The sequence below is a fragment of the Staurois parvus genome, unplaced genomic scaffold (genome assembly GCF_062004578.1).
Source record: "Staurois parvus isolate SC_StPar_1 unplaced genomic scaffold, SC_StPar_1.0 ptg000011l, whole genome shotgun sequence".
In the NCBI taxonomy this organism is placed as follows: domain Eukaryota; kingdom Metazoa; phylum Chordata; class Amphibia; order Anura; family Ranidae; genus Staurois; species Staurois parvus.
In genome coordinates this window covers 30240678-30262712 of record NW_028317807.1, presented here as the reverse complement: position 1 = coordinate 30262712, position 22035 = coordinate 30240678, and the positions used below count along the sequence as shown (strand labels likewise).

Below are 22035 nucleotides of genomic sequence, written 5' to 3'. Positions count from 1 at the left end.
TTTATTATGAACTCTGCTTTACTCCTTCCTTTTTAAGCACAGCTATTTCTAATTTTTTTGGGAAGCTCCAATGAAAGCTGATGCTTTAATTTTGTGTATTTTCAGGCAAGGTAAAATGTATGTGGGCTTCCTATACCTTTGCAGTACTCCAGGTGGAAAAACTTCCTTCTGAATGCCCAGTTCTGCCCATCTGTCACAGCAATAATTAAAGTGACCTTTTCCTTTGTCCAAACAGGATGTATGGCTGCTGTGACAGTGCTGGGTCCCTCATGACCAGCTCTCCGATGTCACAGTGCTAAGTCCCTCTTGACCGGCTCAGTGTTGTCACACAGGGTGCAAAAGATGAATATATGCTGCTGGGAGGCCATAGACAAGTCAAAAATCGAACGTTATGTCGATCGAAAAATGAAAATAGTGCATACAATTGTGCCATCATTTGCTTAGATTTTCAAAAGAAAATCCAGCATGTTGGATCAGGCACTTTTGATTGCGACATGAAAATTGTGTGTCACAGCTGGCAAATTAATGTGAAAAACGAACAACCAAGAATTTTTGTATGGGTTTTCGGCTTGTCTATGGCCTGCTTAAATGGCCCTTTTACTTTGCCCTTGGCTTAAGAAATTTAGCCAACAGAAAGTCAACAGATTCACCCTCTGACCTTTCTCCTCACCCAGTGATTGACGCATAATAACTATATATTTATCATATCATTATCATACTATGCCTACTCTAATAATCTATATACAGGGCCGACTGAACATTTGTATGTGCCTGTGTATCATATCATATGATCACTTTCTACCTGATGATACAACTGTTGCCTGTGTGTTAATCTAACAGACATCCTATCCAGGGTACTTCCCCGAACCCTAATTACTGTTGCTCGGCTCAGTTGGGTCTCCAGTCCACGGAATTCTCACATATATTACATGCAAAACTGAAGGGAGATGGAAAAGAGCACAAGGGAGAAGTGAGAAGACATTAGTTGAAAACTAAAATGTTATATTTTATAATGGTACAGTGCCTTCTGTGTGTCTGATTCTTACATTGAAATATGGGTTATTTGTCCTCCACAAAATAGCATCCACCAGCCAGGGTCAAGCAAAGCCATTTCTGTGTGTGCCCTTACCAAAATGGCAAAGCCTCAACACAGGATAGTCTGGCCTCAAGCATGTAGGTCTCTACGCTACTCTTCCATCCTTCGCCATCCCACTCCATCCCTGAGCCTGCTATTTTTATGTAATTCCTTCCCCAAAGAGGACAGAATATCCGTGACTTCAAAAAAATAGAAGTATGAAAGATGCTTACTCAGGATGAGTTGTGGATTTTGTGCATCTCTACCTATAAATTGTAATGACCAGATGATATTAAACCAATCTGCTGCAGCACAATGTGCAAAAATCATGTGTCGCTGCACTAGTAACGTTTCACAGTTTCAAAGGCCCAAACATGCCAGGATAGCACCAACCCCCCCCCCAAATAACCCCTTTCTGGAAAGTAGACACCCCAAGGAATTTAAAAAGAGGAATAGTGAGTATTTTACAGATCTCATTTTTTCTCACAAGGTTTTGAAATATAAAAAAAGAATAGAAAAAATATGTTTTTGTTTTTTTTCTTCATTTTCCAAAAACTTGTAGCAACAAATGAGATCTGCAAAATACTTACCGTGCTTTTTATCAAATTCCTTGGGGTGTCTACTTTCCAAAAAGAGGTCATTTGGGGGGGTTAGGTGCTATCCTGGCATTTCAGGGCCTCCAAAACTGTGATAGGTAGTCAGGAAGTCTAATGAGGAAATAAAGCCCTTTAAAAGCCTGAAGTTGCTTATTGGATTTTGGGGTCCTGTGCTTGGCTAGACTGCCAAAATGTCTCTCACATGTGGTACCCCCATACATTATATATTTTTTTAAAGCAGACACCCTAGTGAATAAAATGGTGGGTACTACAATTTTTTATGACTCATAGTACGCAATTTTTCAAAAGCAAATTTTTTTTAAAAATACACTTTTTTTACTTTTAATGCACAAAAACACAATATATTGGTCAATTATTTCATAAAATATAAAAGATAATGGTATGCCGGGTAAATAGATACCAAACATGACATGCTTTAAAACTGTGCATGCCCCGTGCAATGGCAACAATCTTCAAACATTTTTAATATCCATAGGCAACACTTTAAAAGCCTTTAAAAGCTACCATTTTAGATTTACAGAGGAGGTCTAGTGTTAGAATTACTGCCCTTGATCTGACGTTCACGGCAATACCTCACATACATGGTGCAACCGCTGTTTACATACCGGCACAGGGTCAAGGCTTGTGCACACAGGTGTGCGCGCATGGGAGGGGAGATTTTTTTTTTAGTTATAAGTTAATAACTTAATAACATAACATAATTAATAACATAGTTATAAGGCAACTGGGTGTATAAGACGACCCCCTAATTTTCCAGTTAAAACATAGGTTTTGGACTATACTCGCCGTATAAGACTACCCCCCTTCTGAGGCAACACCATTTAAAAACATCAGATTTTTTAATTGAAATGGTTATGACTTACCGGTACTTAAAATCCTTCAAAATCCTCATGTTCATCCTCTGACATCATAAGTTCATGAATGACATCTTGTGATACATTTGTAAGACAGTCATCATATGGATCGAATTCCAAATCAGATGGTTACCGCTGGATGTGCGGTAATACGGTAGCTTTGGCTACATACAGTATACAGTATATATACAGCCCGCTGGATGTGCAGTAATGTACATACAGTATACCGTGCTGAGCCAAGATGGCTCAAAACAAATGTCCCTATGACAGATTAATCTGTCAGCCTGCTGAATGTGCGATATATACAGTATACTGAGCCAAGCGGTTTCAAAACGTACCGGTACGTCCCTGTGGTAATCAGACCGCTGGATATGTGTATGTACAGTAGCTGAGGCTACATACAGTATACGCTGGGCCAATCATGGCGAGCGATGTATTCTACTAATGAATACAAAGCCTGCTCGGATTGGCTGAGGTTGTGACATCATCAGCCCACCACCGGGGGAGGGGGGCATCACCTCCCACTGCTTGTAAAAGCAATCCTGCAGCTAATTAGCCACTAGGATTGCACTTACATGAAAGCCGATCGCCGGCTGAAAAAAACGATACCAGGATCATGCCTGCAGCTGTAGGCATCATCCTTGTATGACCATTCAAAGTCCAGTGATGTACCAGTACGCCGCTGGTCCTTGTTGGGTATATATACTATGTTCTTTTTTTTTTGTATGCAGCCTGTGGACTGAATGACAAAAATTAGAAGAAATCTCTGCCAGAAAAAGTGTGTGGTATGCCCACCATTAGAATATACCACCTGCATCCACCCACTTCTTATGGTGGGCACACATTAGGTCACACTTTGCCACAAGCGCCAGTTCCAAGATTGAACAAATGTCTAAATAGTGGCACGCTTGAATAAAAATTGTCCACGTATAAGTGGTACCCCATATGGAAAAAGGATGACACCAAGTCCCAAACTATCTTGTCACTGCTCCCCATGTAGTCTGGGCATCCGGGGGGGCTCCATGTGACTATCTTTTCCCTCGTAAATCCAAAACTTATAAGTATAGCCTGTTGTCCTCTCACAGGTCTTCTACATCTTGACCCCATATCTGGCACGCTTGCTGGGGAAAAATTGTTTGACTGCAAGGTGGACAGAAAAATTAATGAGGGACTCATCAACGCAGATGTTTTGCTGGGGAGTATAGACATCTGCAAATTTTTGGTTAAGGTGATTTGCGAGGGGCTGAATTTTGTAGAGCTGGTCAAATTCAGGGTCACCCCAAGGATGACAGAGTGTATTGTCATTGAAATGCATAAAACACATTATACTCTCATATCTATGCCTGGTCATGGCAGCAGAGAACACGGGCATATGATGAATGGGGTCTGCGGACCAATACAACCGCAATTCATTTCTTTTAGTAATGCCCATGTTGAGGGTTGGGCCCAAAAAAAATGTAAATTTGAAAACCGTAATGAGTTTCCATGCGAATGGTCTGGCAAGGTTTGAATTTGGGTTGGCGGCGATAACTTGTTGTGCATATAAATTGCTTTGATCCACAATCAACGCATACAGATATTCCGTGAAAAACAGCTCCAAAAATCAAGGAGGTTTGTGAAAGACCAAGATGTACTAGACCGCTGGTACTCGCCAGTTCACCAAAATGTAGAGCGGCACTAGTACTGGCACTCTGCTGCAAATGAGAGTCATCAAAATTTACCGGCAAGTACTAACAGAGATCAGGCCTGATTCTGCGACCACTGCGTTTTTTTGTGCAATGTATCAAGTGACAGTGACCTACTGACACTGCACTTGCTGGGGAAGAAGGGGGGGTAAGCGTAGGGGCTAAACACAGGTGCTAGCAGGTGCCGGGGCTGATCCCGCTAATGCTGCGTTTTTGGGGACGCTATACTAATGTGAACGCTGGTATAGTGCTGATCTGATCAAAGATATTGACCCGTTCAGACACTATACTAGCAATGGAGGCTAATTGTACATGAGCGTGCTCCTGGCACTGGCAATCAAGGGGTTAAATGTGATGACTGGTGTACTGACGGGCAATCTGACGCTATCTGGGAGGGGCATGAAAACCATGGGAGCGCAAATCATGTATATATATGTGATTTTGCGCACCCATGCCGCCCTGTAGCAGTATTTCTGCTATAGGGTGGGCAGGAAGTGGTTACAGAAGAGGTTTGTGTTATCGCGCTGCATTACTTTAACTGACGATTGCGCGGTCATGCAACACTGCACCCAAATTAAATTTACGTCCTTTTTTCCCACAAATTGAGCTTTCTTTCGGTGGTATTTGATCGCCTGTGTGTTTTTTATTTTTTGCGCTATAAAAAAAAAAAGGCTGACAATTTTGAGGAAAAAAAACAATATTTTGGACTTTTTGCTATAAAACATGTCCAGTAAAAAAATGTAAAAATAACATTTTGTCATTAATTTTGGCCAAAATGCATTCTGCGACATGTCTTTGCTAAAAAAAAAAAAACAATACGTGTAAATTAATTGGTTTACGTGAATGTTATAGCGTTTACAAATGGCGGGAAAGATACTGGGATTTTTAATTTTTATTTATACTAATAATGGCGGCGATCAGCGACTTATGGTGGTGATCAGCAACTTATGGCAGGACTGCGGGACTGCGGACATTCTGACACTGGGGGGGGAACTGACTTGGAGTCACTGACATCCCCAGTGACACTAATACAGTGATCAGTGCAAAAAAAAAAATACTGACACTGTACTAATGGCACTGGGGAGGAAAGGGTTAACATTTTTATTCAAAGACAGGGTTAACTGTGTGAGGGGAGTGTTTTACTAGGGGGCGGGGATGTGTACTGCAGGGAGACATGCTGATCGGGACAGATAAACTCTTCTGTCCCGATCAGCTTGTCAGGAGCTGACAGGGAACTGACAAAGAGCAGAGCTGTGTGTAAACAATGCAGCCCTGCTCTCTGTCAGTGTTTGCCGCTAATCGCCGGTAAACGGCCGGTAATGACTGACCGTGACCCGGCGACTGACATCCGCGGCTGCAATTGGTGACACAGGTAGGGCGGTGACGCGCCTCGTGCGCGCCCCCAACCTGTTTTGCAATAGCACGTTTTAAAACGTGCTTTTGCGCAGCCGTGCCACCCTGCAAACGTTTTAATGCAGTGGCTGGTCTTAAAGTGGTTAAAGGGACATTTAGGAAACGCTTTTAGATAGAGAGAAGTAAGGGTAAATGAGGGGTGTTAATCTAGTTTTTCAGTTTGGCTGTTTAAATTCACAAATTCCCCAAGCACGTATTGCAAGTCCTTTTTTCTGGATGCTTAGATATGAGTGTCACAAAAGACTCTCCATAGATGACAAGAGGTTGTAACAGTGAAAATGGTAGACATTGTTACAGATTGTTTTTGATGGGCATGTGTCCCTTTCAACATATCCAATTATGCACTTGTTTTAAATAATTGATTTTCGAAAACTGCATAGGGCTTTTAATGCAATAATCTAATATAGGTCTTTCAGACTGTTCCCAGTCTGTAGCAGTATCATAGTTACATATACATCTATGCATATAAGTGCAATCTAGAAAACTGACCCCAAACCAGATATTTCTATATATAACAGTGTATATGCCATTATGAATATGAACTTTTAGATGTTGTGGCTTTTTAAATAGGATTTAATAAAGGTGTCATTATAGAAGCCTAAAGTGTGACAATCCTCAGATTGGTTCATTTACATTTCCGTGCATTTGGAATGTACAGGGGTTTACCATCCAAGCGATTCTTTGAATAGTCCCTTATTACGCAGCTGCCAAAATCCTTTAACTCAAAAAGAGACATCATCCCTTCCAGCAAATTCCTGCGAGTGTCTCTCCCTTTCAGCAAGTCTGCCGTGCCAAATGTGAGCTGGCTTCCTCTCAAAGAGGTCTCCAGTATATCTATGCCCACTTCCTTCGTGTAATTACCATGTTATTCAATTTATATTCAAGGATCTTAGGAAATCCCATTAGAGAGATTCAATTACATTTTGCACAACAACAGCAGTCATATTCCTAGACGATATGGGCAACAGTTCATAATATAATATTATATGTGTACCATTGAAGTGTTTAACCTCACAGTACCACATTATTCCTTTTACTTTTAAATGCATTGTCACTTCCTATTGATATTTTGTAGTCAGATTTTTCCTGCCTTTACTGTAGTGTCTTTCGTTGTCTCTAGTGACGAAGATATTCCAATTCCTGTTTGTACGCATTATGTGTGTGGGGTGGGGGGGAGGGGGTGTTTCTTGTTGCCCATAATTTCCTTTCCTAGAATTCCATAAGGAACAATGTATGCACATAATCTAGCAATGGTTAATTCCTCCCTTTCTATTTCTTCATTGCCTCCTATTCTTATCTACTTGCTGACTAGTGACCTACCAGTATATCACTAAATTTTGAGTGGTTATGCCTGGATGATGAAAACCTTAAAGGGACAGTGTAAAAATTCATTTAACAGAATAATTGCCTTCTGCTGGTTACAGTTAGTTATATGTAAATAATAATTTTTCCAAAAAAGGGAAATTCTCTGATCTAAACCAAAATTTCAAGGAGAATGACTATCAGGAAATAATTCACTCGTGAACTTAGAGAAAAATTGCAACTGGAACTTGTCTGCTTAAGAAAACATTATCACCGAGTGTTGAAAATCCTTCTCGGCCCTCCCTAGGGGACCCAGTGCACGTAGCACTAGGTCTTTTTTAGATCCATGCAATGGCTTACAAATAAAAGGTCAGTTTTCTTTGTGCTGTAGCACCACCCCAGGCTGAGGCCCAATTTGTAAGCATTCTTATAGGGAATCTATAGCCAGCACTAAAGCCATTGGTCCCTCTTCATTATGCAGCTCTGCCATCTACAATTCCAACCCTGTGCCTCTTTGGCTCTACCCCTCTGCCTTGTACTCCAGGGGAAAAGACTGAGAACAGACCAGCCTGCCAATTGTTAGCTGTTCAGGGGAAAGAGATTAGAGTAGTAGCTGTCATCTTGTGTTGTTATGAATCAGAGCATGCTGTAGATGAGTGCTGTTATTCACAAAAAGATAAGCTCACAACAAAACATGTCAGCTACTACTCCATTCTCGCTCCCCAGTAAAGTTGCTGGCTGGTCGGTAGGTTTTGACTCAGTCTTTCACCTGGTGTACAGAGCAGAGACGCTGAGCAGAAGAGGCACAGGACCATGAGCTATCCTGTACTGTCCTCTGGGATACCGGGTACGAGCTAAGAATAACTTAGCTGACATGCCTCCCTCCCTCTACATTTCTAGTGAATGAGCTTGCCTTGGGCAAGTGCTTGGAGCTGGAGAAAAGCCCCATCATCGAAGCACATTTCATTTCTCTCTGTGCTAGCTACATGGTCAGGAAGCTATGGGGGCTTTGTATGACCATGCAGCTAGCCTTAGACAGCATGTAGAAGGATGGGATAAATTACTAAATGTACATTGTCCCCTGGGAGACAGGAGACATTTAAAAAATAAGTGAGAGTTCTTCTTTAAATGCAAGCTTCCGAAGTTCCTGTACTGAAGTTTAAAACTCAGTTTGAAGAACCTGTATTGATTTCCAGTTGTTGCCTAGAGGTGTGCTGATTCAAATTCCACAGTCTGCAGTAAGCAGAGTTGTCCACAATACACAAAGGAGCATTTTCAGTACATTTTCTACCAGACAGGTTATCCTAAAATAAAATGCAGACTAGTCATTAGCTATTCCTATACCTTATACTGAATGTTACATTTTGCCTTCAACATTTCCTTTACACTAGCTGTTAACTTGCTTGTTATATAAAAATATTGATAACAATAAGTGATCACAGTTATAATAACAGCTAGTCAATCATTGATTTCCTTTTCATATGCTCATTATTACTGATACAAACTGAACATTTTGTTGATTCATAGGAAAGGCATCCGGCTATTGATGATATATTGAGGACAATTATGTTATAATATATTATTGTAGATTGTACAAGGCAACATTCAACTTGTTCTGCCAGTTTGGCACTAAACTATCTGGTTCCAAGAAGAGTACATACATGTGTGTCTTTCTTAGGGCATTTAATCTTCTGCCCTAGTGACCTAAATTTTCATTGCCACTTAGTTCTATGCACCACACTAAAATAAGTGTAATTTTCATGTAATAAAATAATATATTGTTATTCAACATAAATGATTTTAAGCTACTCTCTCCCTTGAATTTTGCTGGGATAGGCCCTGGACTTATGTGGCCTTTTCATAGATCTAGTCGTATTTATATTACTGCTAAAATAAAAATGTTAAATGTAATTACTGTTATGTAGAGTATACATACAATGTACATTGCTACCTGAAACAAGGTAAGGATTTTATTTCAGATTGTGCCTTCAAGATTTGTTATGAGCGAATTTTCTTTTCTTTTTTTTTTGACCTTTTGAATCTCATTCTTGGCTCTCTCTAGTGGCACTTCATTGCTACGTGGTTTCCCCAGTGTCTATAAGTGTACTCATTGGTAAGTGTCAGGTCATTAGACAAACAGGATTGAAGAAAAAGCTTTAGTTCAAATCCCAAGATGCACTACCTGTACTACAAAGGAGGAAACAGGTTGGCATATGTGTAATTTGGTATTGTGCGATATCAGTGTGTTTAGGTGGAACATCCATAAAATATAGACAATATAAAAATGTAATACAAACCTATGTTCTGTAACAAACTGCTCTCATGTCCATTAATGTGGGAATGGAAAATTCATTATTACTTTACAAATGTCAGTAACGTAAAGTGGTTGCAAACATTTACACATACTCAGTAAAATGACTGGCCTCTGGTGATTCAGAGGTTAAACAAATACCCCTACATAAGTTGTACCTGTTAATCTGCAACAATCTCCTATACAGCCGTTCAAATTTCAGAATTTATATAGGTTGTCTGAGCTTTCAGAAAGCATGGGGGTGGGGAGCTGAAATTACACTCTACAGATCTCAGTGAGGAGAGATCTGATAGCTGATTGGAGGGTTGGGACACCCCCCCCCTTCACACAGCACACAGGAACACAGTTGAGGCTGTCAATTACAGGCTGTGTGCTGGAGCTCCCTCCCCGTCTTCTTTTTATCTCTTGGCGTCAGGAAAATATGTCAGAAGTGACTCATGGAGATAGCAGAGGAACAAGGTAACAGACAGGAAAGACATTTAGAGCTCTGGATTAAGACAAGTACACACTATAGAAAGATATACTTTGTTCATATTTAATGTCAGAAGTTTACAACCACTTTAAGTAACTTAGGTACAATACTCCCCATAAGATGCGCTTATAGTATAGCTCCAGATTTTTGTTCCACAAATCATCCATCTTCCTGTATTAAAAAAAGAAGACGTGGCCAAGCTGTACTTGACCTCCCAGCCTCTAGCAAGATCACTATCTCTGGTTAGTGCAGCCAGTCCTCTTCCAGGTTAAAGGACAGACAGTGTCATTCAATGCACTTCTTGTGCACAGGCTGTCGATAACACACTCCCTGGGTGTACATCATCCCACAGCCTGGGCTCACAGTACTCCCAGACTGAGTAGTGCTCACAATGAGGTCAGATAGGGGGAGGAAGAAACAGAATATGGAGCTATTCAGGGGTGCTGAAGTGCACAGGGCCATGGTGATAAAAGAAAAGAGCTCAGAGAGATAAACGCATCATTCTGCTGCTTCTTCTTTAAGCAGAGAAAGATCAGCTCCTCTTCCCTGCTAGACAGGAGTGTGCTATGGACAGAACTTTGTAAATCTCAAGACTGTATGGGCAGCAATACAAATCTGTGAGTAGATAAAATAGCTCTCTTATATGTATTTATCTATGTATTCAGCCATTTTTCCTGACATTCTGCTTTTACTTACGCAATGCCCAATGTTTTATGGCTTGGTGCAAGGTGCTGCTACCTCTAAGCAATTTTGAAAAGAAAGGTAATATGCAATCTTCTGTTTCTTTTACATGTTTACAATGTCATTTATAAAGTTCCAGGCTTACTAGATACAATATACAAGGGTAGGGTTAGTTCTTGGTGTGAGACTACTTCAGGTAGTGAAAAAGATATCAGAATGTGATATTTTGAAAAATATTATTTAACTACTCATGAAAGTCATTGGCGGCACTTATAGTATACGCAAACCCCCACCGAGTAAAACAACTCATTCAGTTTAAAATAGAAATGAAAGGCAAAAATGTTTGCATAGATTTTTCCTCTTTTTTTATAAGTGACCACACTCCCTATATTCTCAGCTGCATAAAAGCCAGGGGAGGAGAAACAGCAACATTCTGATCTTCCCATTGACTGGCTATGTAGGGGGGGGGGGAGTGTCAGCAGAAGTCTGATCATTGGAGGAGAGTACACTAAGTTCACAGCATAGCTAGAAAACTGACCACTCTGTGCTCTCATGCCTAGTGTGGTAAACTATTAATATGAAAGCAGTAGGGCTGATAGAAACACCAGGGATTTCACACAAAGGAAGCAATACAAAGAGAGCAGGACACATTTTCATACAAGTACCTGGTACAACAGGCACATATCAGGGATATAAAATGTTGGGTTTACATAGTCTTTAAACTAGGCAAATTGCAGGTATTGTTTGCCAGGGTCTTAACTGAGGAACAAATGTGAACAAATGAAGATGTTCTAGTAGAAATCTTTAGTATTGTTGTGACTGCTAATAACCTGGGCCAGTGCTCAGAAGATTGGACTGTATGTCGTGCATCTCTTCATTTGGCACTGTCCAGCTCCAGCTGTTAGATAAGTTAAGGTGTGACTATCTGTATGGAGAAGGTGGTAATGGAAATCTTGGAAAATGATCTTAAACTTGAAGCTGCAAAGAGTCCCCTAGGTGTTAGCTAATGATTCTTTATTGTGTGGTCACAAAGCATCATATATAGAGAGATCCCACATGGGGTGTCTGCTTAATCGCTTCTCTGTGTCCAGTCATTGTGGATCTGTCTTCTCACGTTTCAAGGAACTGCTGGAAGACTAACACTGATAGCAATCATTTCTACCCCCTGATATTCTCTAACAAAGAATACCCATATCTGGTTAAAACTGTATGAATAACATAAGATATCTCTCTCTCTCTCAAAAAAAAAAGAGGTATACTTACTTAGTTTAAAGGCTGGAATATATTTCCTTGCATGAATTGCTGAAACTATCACTTTGATTCAAATAGCCTTCAACCAAAGCTTGAACTAGGCTTTTTTTAACTGTATTTAACTGTACTCAATGACATTGTGGTAATCCGTATATTAAACTCAAAACCAAACATGTAATATATTGCAGCTTACCAATCATTAGATGTGGTGGCTGCATTTGTTTTTTTTTTAGGCTTCCCCTTTCTAGACTAAGGTGCACAGGTACATCTATAGACAGCAGCATTGTCAATCTGAGGGGGTGTTAGATGTTTTAGCAGATTTAGATACACTAACAAATTAAAGTCTTACACTGCAGTTACACAAGCAGTTACAGAAACATTTGTTTGGATAAGGGTTTTACATGAATAAATAAAAGCACCCCTGTCAGTAGTAAATGGTTTGTGTCAACTAGTATGTGGAGAGGAAGGGGTGTATGCCCATGATGATGCAGCTCCAGGTGAACTGGAAGACTAGACACCACGATACGTCAAAGGGTAGATACTGTGGTAATTTTCTGCAGAAGAACTATGGAAAGCTGTCATATATTCAGAGGAAAACTTGTATTGTGCCCAGTAGAGCCAAGTTTTCCTGACGGCGTCTGATCTTTCTCTAAGAGAAGCTGTCAAGTCTGCCATGTACATAATATCTATCCATGTAAAAACATTACCTTATCATTGGGTGTTAGAGGTTTCTCAGATTTGCTTACAAACACAAGGAATGCAAGCCAGAGCTTAATTGAGGAGATGTATCCAGTACAGGGTCATCCAGCTCCCAAGGCAAGGATGCAGAATTGTGCCCCCTCCCCCACTGTTAATGCATGCCATAAAATGGGTGTACCACCCTGCATTCACTGCACTGAGGGCAGCTTCCCCTCCTGCCCACCCCTTGTCCTGGCCCTGGATGTATCATTATTATTCCTATATCTGGATTTGGGGGTTGGTGTGAGATGCAGCAGGCAAGCTGCAAGGTTGTTTTCAAAGTTAAAATGATACTAAAGGTTCAGACTTTTTTTAAAATAACAAACATGTCATACTTACCTGCTCTGTGCAGTGGTTTTGCACAGAACAGCCCCGATCCTCCTCTTCTCAGGTTCCCTGCTGGTGCTCCTCGCCCCTCCCCCCTGCTGAGTGTTCACTCCCTGTTGTGTCTCAAGCAATGAGGAGAGAGAGCCATTGCTTTCCTTCACATCACTGGACCGAGATCAGGCTCAGGCAAGTATTAGGGGGAGCTGAGGGGGGAGCTGCACATGAAAGTTTTTTTACCTTCATGCATAGAATGCATGAAGGTAAAAAACCTTCTGCCTTTAACCCCCATCATGCCGGCCTTCTGTCAATTTTCTTGTGCATTTTTACTACAGGCCTCCCTTTCTATGCTGACAGAGGGCTTTAGTAAGCCACAGGAGTGCAAAACTAGGTGCACTCCTGTGACCCACAAGAGAAGTAGGGACAAAAGAGCTTTGACCCTACTTATCCTTTAAAGTGGTTGTAAAGGGGCTTGGGCTAGGTGGGAGGTTGTAAACTTTGAAAGTAAAGTAGATGGGAAAACATATCTGAGTGGGTCAAGGTCTGGAATGGGTGGAGCTGAAGCGGTTGTCTGGCAGTTGGTCTGAGAAGGTCTTTAGTCGGAGGTCTGCTGAGTAAGGGAAAACCTCTCACCCTCCCGCCCTACATTGGTGGACTTTTGGTGCTGGGGTATGTTGATGGTTGTGGTTCGCTTCATCATGCAGCATGCGGGGTATAAGGTCCTTTTAGGTTATGATAGGTAAAAAGGTACGTTGCAGGGACCCGTTCGAGGTACAGCTCACAGTTGTTGGGATTTATATCTGTGTGTTGTCTCTGATGAAGTGACATGCAGGTATTTTTTCCTTCGCTTGATACCTTATAGGACCTTGGGGCTCCATTTTTTTCTGTTATACTGTGTGATTACCTTATTTATCAGTTATTCTTCTGTTATTTATATACTTTGGTTAATAAAAGATTGCTATGGCCATTTAACTCCAACTTTTTGTGTTATTTATAAGACGTAAGATGAGTTTATGGTCAAAGCACCATAGACAGACCATATTTAATGCCCTTGGCATGCTTGAAGGTAAAAAAACCTTTAGCCTTTAGAACCACCTTAATATCTATGAGTCAGAAAATCACTTGATGAAAATGAGACCACAACATTCTACTCTCAGGACATTTACAAAAATATGCAGATTGGTACCTTTATCTGAGACACATCTGTAACATTTTTACATTATATGTGGGCCAGAACCAGATGGCTTCTGTACTATCTCATCATTTACAGTTAAGTTCCTAAAATGTATTACAAATAGAGGCATTGTGTGAGAAAAGTACAATGTTCCCTGGAAAAGATCTCTCTTTTTAAAGAAAGGAGGTGGGGGTAACTGGAGGTTGGATAGGAGTAATTTCTTATGATCTTGAAAGAGTACCTGTTAAGGAGCCTTGTTGGGGACAGATATATTCAAAGTGGGACAGTGGCCTTTGAAAAACCCCAGGGTCAGGTAATTTTTATTGGTGTATTTTAGTTGTATTCCCTTTTGAAACCTAACTAGCTAAAATGAGAGGAAAATGTGAGAGGATCACTCAGTTCTGGGCAAACATTCTAGAGATATTAGCGTAAAAACCCCTTTGTTTTTGGCTTTCCAGCATCCAGTAATTATTGCTGGTTAAAAATAGTTGGCTGTTAATGGATAAGTAAAACAGACTATTATAGAATGAGGGTGAACACTAAAACCTGTTTGCTATCATTCTATATACCCTGTTTTACTTTAGCCATCAGTAATAATTATTGGGTGCTGGGATGTTCGATGGAGAGTTGTGTAAATAGTAATTTCATTGTTGGATTGAAGGATGCTCTAATAGCACAAGAAGGGTTCTACACATAGTCATTTAGAGTGAAATTGTAGGTCGATCCAAGCCAAAATGATATCCCTCCAAGATCACATACATTATTGGGAGACTGCAGTTTTTACGAAACACACACACATGCATACCATTTAGTGGAGCAATGTCTTGTCAGTAAGAGGGGTTTATCCCACATTACAGTTTCTCGTCTTGTGATGCTGTGCACGTCTTACAGCTCAGTGCATCCCTGAGCTCAGTGCAATCGTTCAAGTGTTTGGATTTCTTTCTAGCGACTCAGCAACATCACTTCATCTGAAACATATATATTTTGTTCTGTACTGAAAATACGATTATGACGAGCAAATGTGGAGCCAAGACATCTGCTCTTTCCTTACAAAGAGAAAACTGTGAGATGTGACTAGTAATTAAGAGAGGTTTGTTTCAGCTTCTTCTGTCGAAACTTCAAATATTATGCAAATAGTTGGTTACAAAACTGCCCCCTGCAGTAACATTAACATACTTCTCAACCAAAAATACTTTGTTGCCATTAACCCCTAACTTTCTCCAATCTCTTCCTGAAGAATACCACTAATTTAAGGTCCACAGGCACATTTAATTTGATAATGGCCATTTAGTTACAATAGATGCAAGTGAGATTTTTGAAAAGGCATTTAAAACGTGTTTAACACGGCGCATTTTATCCTGTCATTATATCCTGTATGTAGGGAACTGCTCCTTAACGTTCCTTTGGTGTGTCAGTCCAGTCTTTGCTCTTATTTTGTGCAAAAGTTATGTGTCTTTTATGCCATGTCATCTTATTTCTTAAAAATAAAGTATGAGTTCACCTCAGGGGCGGACTGACAATTTGAAAACTCGGGCACTGCCCGGGGGCCAGGGGTCAGTAGGGGGCCCCATGAGATGCCCCTGGTACCTTTTTCATAGGCTTTTTGTGTTTGGGCAAGGATACAGGGGCCCCATGATCCCCTATTGCCCGGGGGCCCCATGAGTTGTCAGTCCGCCCCTGGTTCTCCTTTTAACAAAAAATAATAAATGCTAATTTTTTTGCAGGTACCAAAATGTGCATTTACTATATTTTTTGTTTTAGGAGCCTAGAAATCATTGCACTAGCTATCAGCAGAACAATGGTGCCATGCAGGACTCCTGCATATTGTCAGTGTAAGCTGTCTACCCATACATCATACGGGCAGGCAGTTTTAAACAGACAGAAAGAATACTGGTAAACAAACTGCAACAGCACTCAACAGCGTTGTGGTAAATCATTGAGAAATACAGGCAGACAACTGCAAAGGATGTCAGTACTTGTAGTTCATTTATTCACAGGGACCTGTGAATCAAGTATATGGTCATGTGGGTGAAGCCTTGTGCAGCCACACTTTCTGAATTGTGGTAGCGAGTATGGGGAGAAGATCCCTGGCTCTCTGCCACAAAGATGGGGGGTGGGTTGGGGGTCTGATGCTGAACATGTTACATGTTACACCCTAAATATGGGTGTAACATGTAACATGTTCAGAAAGGTGAACTTATCCTTTAAGCATACAAATGATAATATACTGTATGCAATAACCACCTTTATCCACTTTATGTTAAGAAACAGCATTTAGCTACATGCTGAACATGTCCTTGAAATATTGTGTGCATTATTGTTCTTAAAGTGATTTTAATGGCAATTTTTTAAAATAACAAACATGTCATCCTTACCTGCTCTGTACAATGGTTTTGCACAGCAGCCCCCATCCGCCTCTTCCGAGGTCCCCCCTGGCGCTCCTGCCTCCTCCTTCCTGCTGAGTGCCCCCATAGCAAGTCCACTGACACACAGTGCGCTACTCAGTCTCACTCCCCTGCTCTCTCCTCACTGGCTGTGATTGACAATAGCAGGAGTCAATGACTCCCTTTGCTGTGTCTGAGCCAATGAGTACAGAGAGAGACGCTGCTCTTGTGCACATTGATGAACTGAGATCACTCTCAGGTAAGTATTTAGGGGGTGCTGGGTGAGGAGCTGCTTGCAGAAGGTTTTTTTTACCATAATATATAGAATGCATTAAGGTAAAAAAAAAAAAACCTTGCACCTTTCAAAACACTTTAAGTGATTTGGCTCAGCTAGTAATAGATTATGTCATACATAATTGCAAAACATGTCAAATGTCTTCTTTTATGTATTTACATGTTGTGAAGGAATAGCAAAAGCTATTGCTGAGCTCTCCTTCTAAAAATGCAATTTGCTTGGCTATCAGGCTTGTGCAGTGTCTTCAAAATGATTTAAATCATTGATCTGAAACAAGTATAGATATTATAACGTCTGACTGATTAGAAGTTCTCTGACTTTTGTTAGCTACATGGCTGTTCAATGTCAGTGACTCAGAAAGTACTGAGGTCAGAGACAGACAGGTAACAAGCATTTTTACAAGGAGCTCAGCAATTTTAGCCTCCATATGCCAGATCACACTCCCTTTAGGCAGGTGCATGGAGCCAACACTGGCAGCAGAGGAAAATATTGCCCACAGAGGGAGCAGGAGCTGCATAAGCTGATGGTTCCTCTGTAACGCCGGATCCTTTCCTAGGCAGAGTAATACCAAGTGTACTTCGCCTGGGACCTTTCTAGCAGCGTAGTGATGCCAGCAGAAGCTGGAAGAGAAAAACATCAGTTTATTAAACATCACATAGTTTTTCAGTGGGCATGTTAGCACTTGTTGTTAGGTTGCTTTCACACTGAAAGCTCACTTCTTCTCCTCTCCCTCCCACCAGCTTTCAGCATCTGCAGGAGGAAAATGATCATTATGCTATTCAAAATTTTTTTTAAAAAATTGAAATTCTGAACCATTTAATTTCATTGTAGCTCATGACTGGTTAAATCACTTAAATGGCCCTTGCTCTTCAAAAGGTTGAGCATCCCTGCTCTAAAAAATGGTACTGCTGTTGCACAACACAACAATAAAATGAATCTGTATATGCAGTAAAGCATGCCTGTTATACTCACTATGGAATCTAAGGGGTTAATCCTCTGCATTGTATAAAAAGGCTGTTTGATCCTGTCTTCTCTGATCCTCCCCCTCTTCCACAGTCCCCAATCCATATGCTGATAGTACAGAGGCCTAGGAGGCAGTCTGCACATGCTCAGTTTGGTGTGTATTGCTAGAGAGGTGTTTTTTTTTTAGGGGGGTGCATGTGACCAGACCAGGCCCAATCAGCACTGTCCAGACGGAGTGTCAGGGGTCATGCAGTCTCATAGCACAGTCAGAACAGAATGAAAACTACTCCTACAAACTTTGACTAGCGCTCATCCAGTCACTGATAGAAGTCACCAGACTGCTATATACTGCTGATGAGAAAAGGTATTTAGCAGTTTATATTTACTAAAATAATTGCATTTCCGTGTTCTGTGGACTGTGCAAGACCAGATATAGTGAATGTAGGGTCATGGGTTTAATAACACTTTAAGTCCATGAGTTCACAAAATAAGTAACTTTGTTGTGTCTTTTGCATTGCAGGAAGCCCTAATAATGGCTAGCATGGATCATCCTCACCTGGTTCGTCTTCTAGGAGTGTGTCTGAGTCCCACCATTCAATTGGTTACCCAGCTGATGCCTCATGGATGCCTTCTGGACTATGTGCATGAACACAAAGATAACATTGGCTCTCAACTTCTTCTCAACTGGTGTGTCCAGATAGCAAAGGTAAGGAAGAGGTATTACACAAAGTCCAAAATGAAAATAAAAAAAGGCAAGTCTTACTAAAAGTAACTAATGCACATCTTTAATTTCTGTTATGTGTGTGCTGTTAAACACATTACAAAGGCATTATATGCTGGGGTTATTTATAAAAGAGAAGGGATGCCACTCTTCGAAGGACACCACAGTTTTTAGTATGCACTGAGCCTTCATGTGCCAGGGTATTTTATGTATGTATCATCTATGTTTATTACGTTTTCTGGTTTTAACCAGAGGATTACAGAAATAGACAATCAAATTGTCTTTACATAAGTAACACAGTTATACATACAGTATTTAACACATTTATATTACATAACCCTTTTTTTTTTAAGTCAACCAGATACAATATAGAGCAATTCAAAAACATTTTTTAGTATAATATTGTGGTTTTACGATGTGTAACTAACTGATAACTAAGATCCCCATTTTCTCATTAGGCTATGTACATTGAGTAGATTATAGGTCTCTGAGGGAGAAAAACAGTAGAAATACATATATATTAGAAAGAGAGGGAAAGGAAGGGAAGAAGGAGAAAGGGGGGAAATATGGTGAAAAAAGGAAGGTGCGGTAAAGGAATTATAAGTCTAAGGGAAGAGGATGCGACTCCCCTTGAGGATCTTCCTCATCAGTGCAACAGATATCTGTAGAGAAAGAGAAAGCTCTACAGAGGATTTAGAATAATCACATAGGAACTAACTAATTGGGAAAGGTTCAGGTTTACTCTCTTCTCAATGTATCAATTGTCCAAAGGATTCAGTTACATTCATCTCACATACCAACTGTGCAACTGTAGAAACCTGGTTGGATCTCCCATTGTCTCCCTATGATTGTATTTGCTGCCATAAGAACATCTTTAAGGAACCTTTTTTTAATAGATTTGAATGAACCTGATTTGAATGATTAATTGACAACAGGGTAATGTTTAGGTCTCATTTAATGTCAGTGCTCATGATTGTATTGTACATTTTCAGGATTTTGTCCCAGGTTATGATGAGCAGGCATTTGTTCCATATGTGAGTCATCATACCACTTTGAGACATCTCCAGCATGTGTATGGACATGCTGAATCCATGATTTGCAAGCCTATAGTGCACCTATTCCATCTAGATATGATCTTGTAGCTTCTATGCTGGAGACTGGCCAAAAATGGACCATTAATGGCCAGCATGAGTAGTAGCCTGAAAAACATACCCCTTGTCTTAAATTCCTCCTGAAAAATAGTGCTTCATAATATGTGAGCTGTATATAGTTGTATATCTATAGTGTGAGATCTAAAGCAATGTTCCCTGTGACTGCTAGTCTCAGAAGATATGAAGTGAAATTTGGTGATGTCATTGCTGTGCTGCTTACTATTCTCCTTGCTGGAGGCTCTGACATGAGGAAGCAAAACTCTGCTTCTTCAAAGATGGCCATCTCCATATACTGTAGACTGTAGAGACAATACAAGGCATTGTAAGTCAGTAATGCACAATCAACTGCAGGGAGTCCTCAGGCAATACCGTTGAATAGCTCTTTGCTCTCTGCCTGCCTTTTTGGCACAATGTTCAAACACCTTGATATGCCATTCAAAACTAAATCTTTGTTGATACTAAGAAATGTTTGTTCTATTTGTAACTAGTAATTTTCCATTTACATGGGGCTGTTATATTTATATGTTCTTACTATGTATCTTTGCTCTTACCATAATAACCTACCCTTAGGCCTACCCTCAATAATGAACTGCAGGATTCACCCAGATTCATCAAAATATTGTTCAAGGAAATGAGCAATATTTAGTGAGTATTATAAAGCAAATAGTGATGTAGTTTCCATTTTAATTACAGTATAATGCATGTTAGATAGAGACCCATCTGTTGTCAGATAAGATTTTGACAGCTGTGGTTGCAGCTCGTGGAGGAGAGCACAAGGCAGGTTGGAGAGCTTGAGATAGAGATTGAATAAACTTTCCTTTTCTCATTACCCTGCGATAAAAGCTACAAGCTGGGACTTGTTTACAAGATCAGATCAAATGCAAACAGTGTGACATCTCTGTTTTCTGTGGGATCTGGGAGTCCAGCCCCAACGGTGAAATCCCGGTGTGCCAAAGCCTGTTTCCCGAGAAACCAAAGCTGTGTCTTGGGAAGGCAGCAGGGAAAATACTTTGCGATTCTCAGTGGCGCTTGTAATAAAACAGTATGTGAGCTAATTAAATATTGATTTTCGAAAGCTACTTATCCAACAACTGCAGTATACACACAATAAATCTAATTCTGCTGTGCTTAACACAAAGTATTTAGACTCTTGTTCTGTGGTAAATTAACCGTGTTAACTCTTAACATAACAGAAGGAACATGTTATCTGCAAATCTAAAAACTTTGTTGGAGACAAAAGAATGGCTATAAAGATATCCAGGGCATTAGGGAAACCTCAATGTTGTATACATATATAAAGCTGAAGTTACTTTTAAGCTGTGATGTAGTTAACATCCTCCCCTGCACACTAGCTGAAGTTTTAAATCAGAGTTGGAATGCTTGCACCAGCTAGTGAAATGTGAAAGAGGGGACACAGCAGAGGTTATTGGAACAAAGTGCCTAAATGAATGTGTACACTTGTCTGTCTAACTGACTTGCAGCAATAGGAATAACATACTCTGATTTATTAAGCCTGAACAGTTTGTTTACTTGTGCATGAAGTGTGTTAACATACCTTGCTTAGAATTATGCAAACACAAATTAACTGAGGCTGAATTTGTCACCATGATTTTAACAGCTTGTTCCCAAGCTTCCATTGTCATGCAGGGCAGCACAAGGGGAATATGGATATATTTCCAAATTATTTTTTTTTTAGGCTTAGAAAAGTGTCTTCTTGAGAAGTTGCAAATTAACTTTCAACATCTTTTACTGAATTTTAAAAAAATGTCTGTTACATAACTACTAATTAAATAAATCTACTTATGGTAGTACATGTTTGTAGTAGTTAGCCTCATTCAACTGGTCCTATTCTGTAATGTTGAAGACATTTTGCAGGTTATCCAAGTCACTTCTTCAGTTCCAGTGAGTTTCAAGAAGATACCCCAGCATTTATAGCCACACTTTTAGACACCCTAATCCAACCACCAAGGAATGTGTAGATGTTAGTTGTGAAGAGCAATAGTACGGTACTGTCTACAGTGCAATTATGCTTGAGGAGGAAGCATTTTAAGAGTAGTTAGGTTTTGCATGATATTCTACTTTAAACGCTTCTAACACCTATTCTGACTAACCTGTATAAGAAATATCTGTATACTTACCTATTTCCACAAGGTCATGTGATCTGGCTCCCTTGTGCCAGCTAGTGGTGGCTGCAGGGGAGAGGAGAGAGCACCAACAATGGATGGGACATAGGAGCCTATGGATGATGTCAACACATCCAAGAATTACCAGCTGTTGTCAAGCATTCTCTCCTCTGCCCTGCAGCCAGTGCTGACTGACACAGGGGAGATCATGTGACTGGACCAGAGCGGCCTGAAAATGAGTAAGTATATAGATCTTTATTACGCAGGTTAGTCAGAATATGTTAGGAGGTGTATGAAGCATTGTAAGTGCCTGGAATCCTACTTTAAGATGATTCTGCTGCTAGATTAAAAAACAAAAAAATTGCACCCTACAAAAAAAATTGATACGCATTTATTCCACCACCCATGCCACCAATCTTTGCTCTCTTGAACAAAAACAATAAAATTACTAATGAAGTTTCAGCATAAAGCACACTTTAGAGTGTGTTCTGAAGTGACATA

At 40.3% G+C, this 22035-nt stretch overlaps 1 protein-coding gene across 2 annotated transcripts in view; it reads left to right on the top strand.

Moving 5' to 3' along the window:
* Nucleotides 1-22035, top strand: part of ERBB4 (erb-b2 receptor tyrosine kinase 4) — a 1213483-nt gene that overhangs the window by 1040166 nt on the left and 151282 nt on the right. For both annotated transcript variants that reach the window (XM_089672264.1, XM_089672254.1), the window contains exon 20: nucleotides 18060-18245. In XM_089672264.1, coding sequence (XP_089528390.1) covers nucleotides 18060-18245 — 186 coding nt within the window. The remainder of the gene's footprint in view (nucleotides 1-18059; nucleotides 18246-22035) is intronic.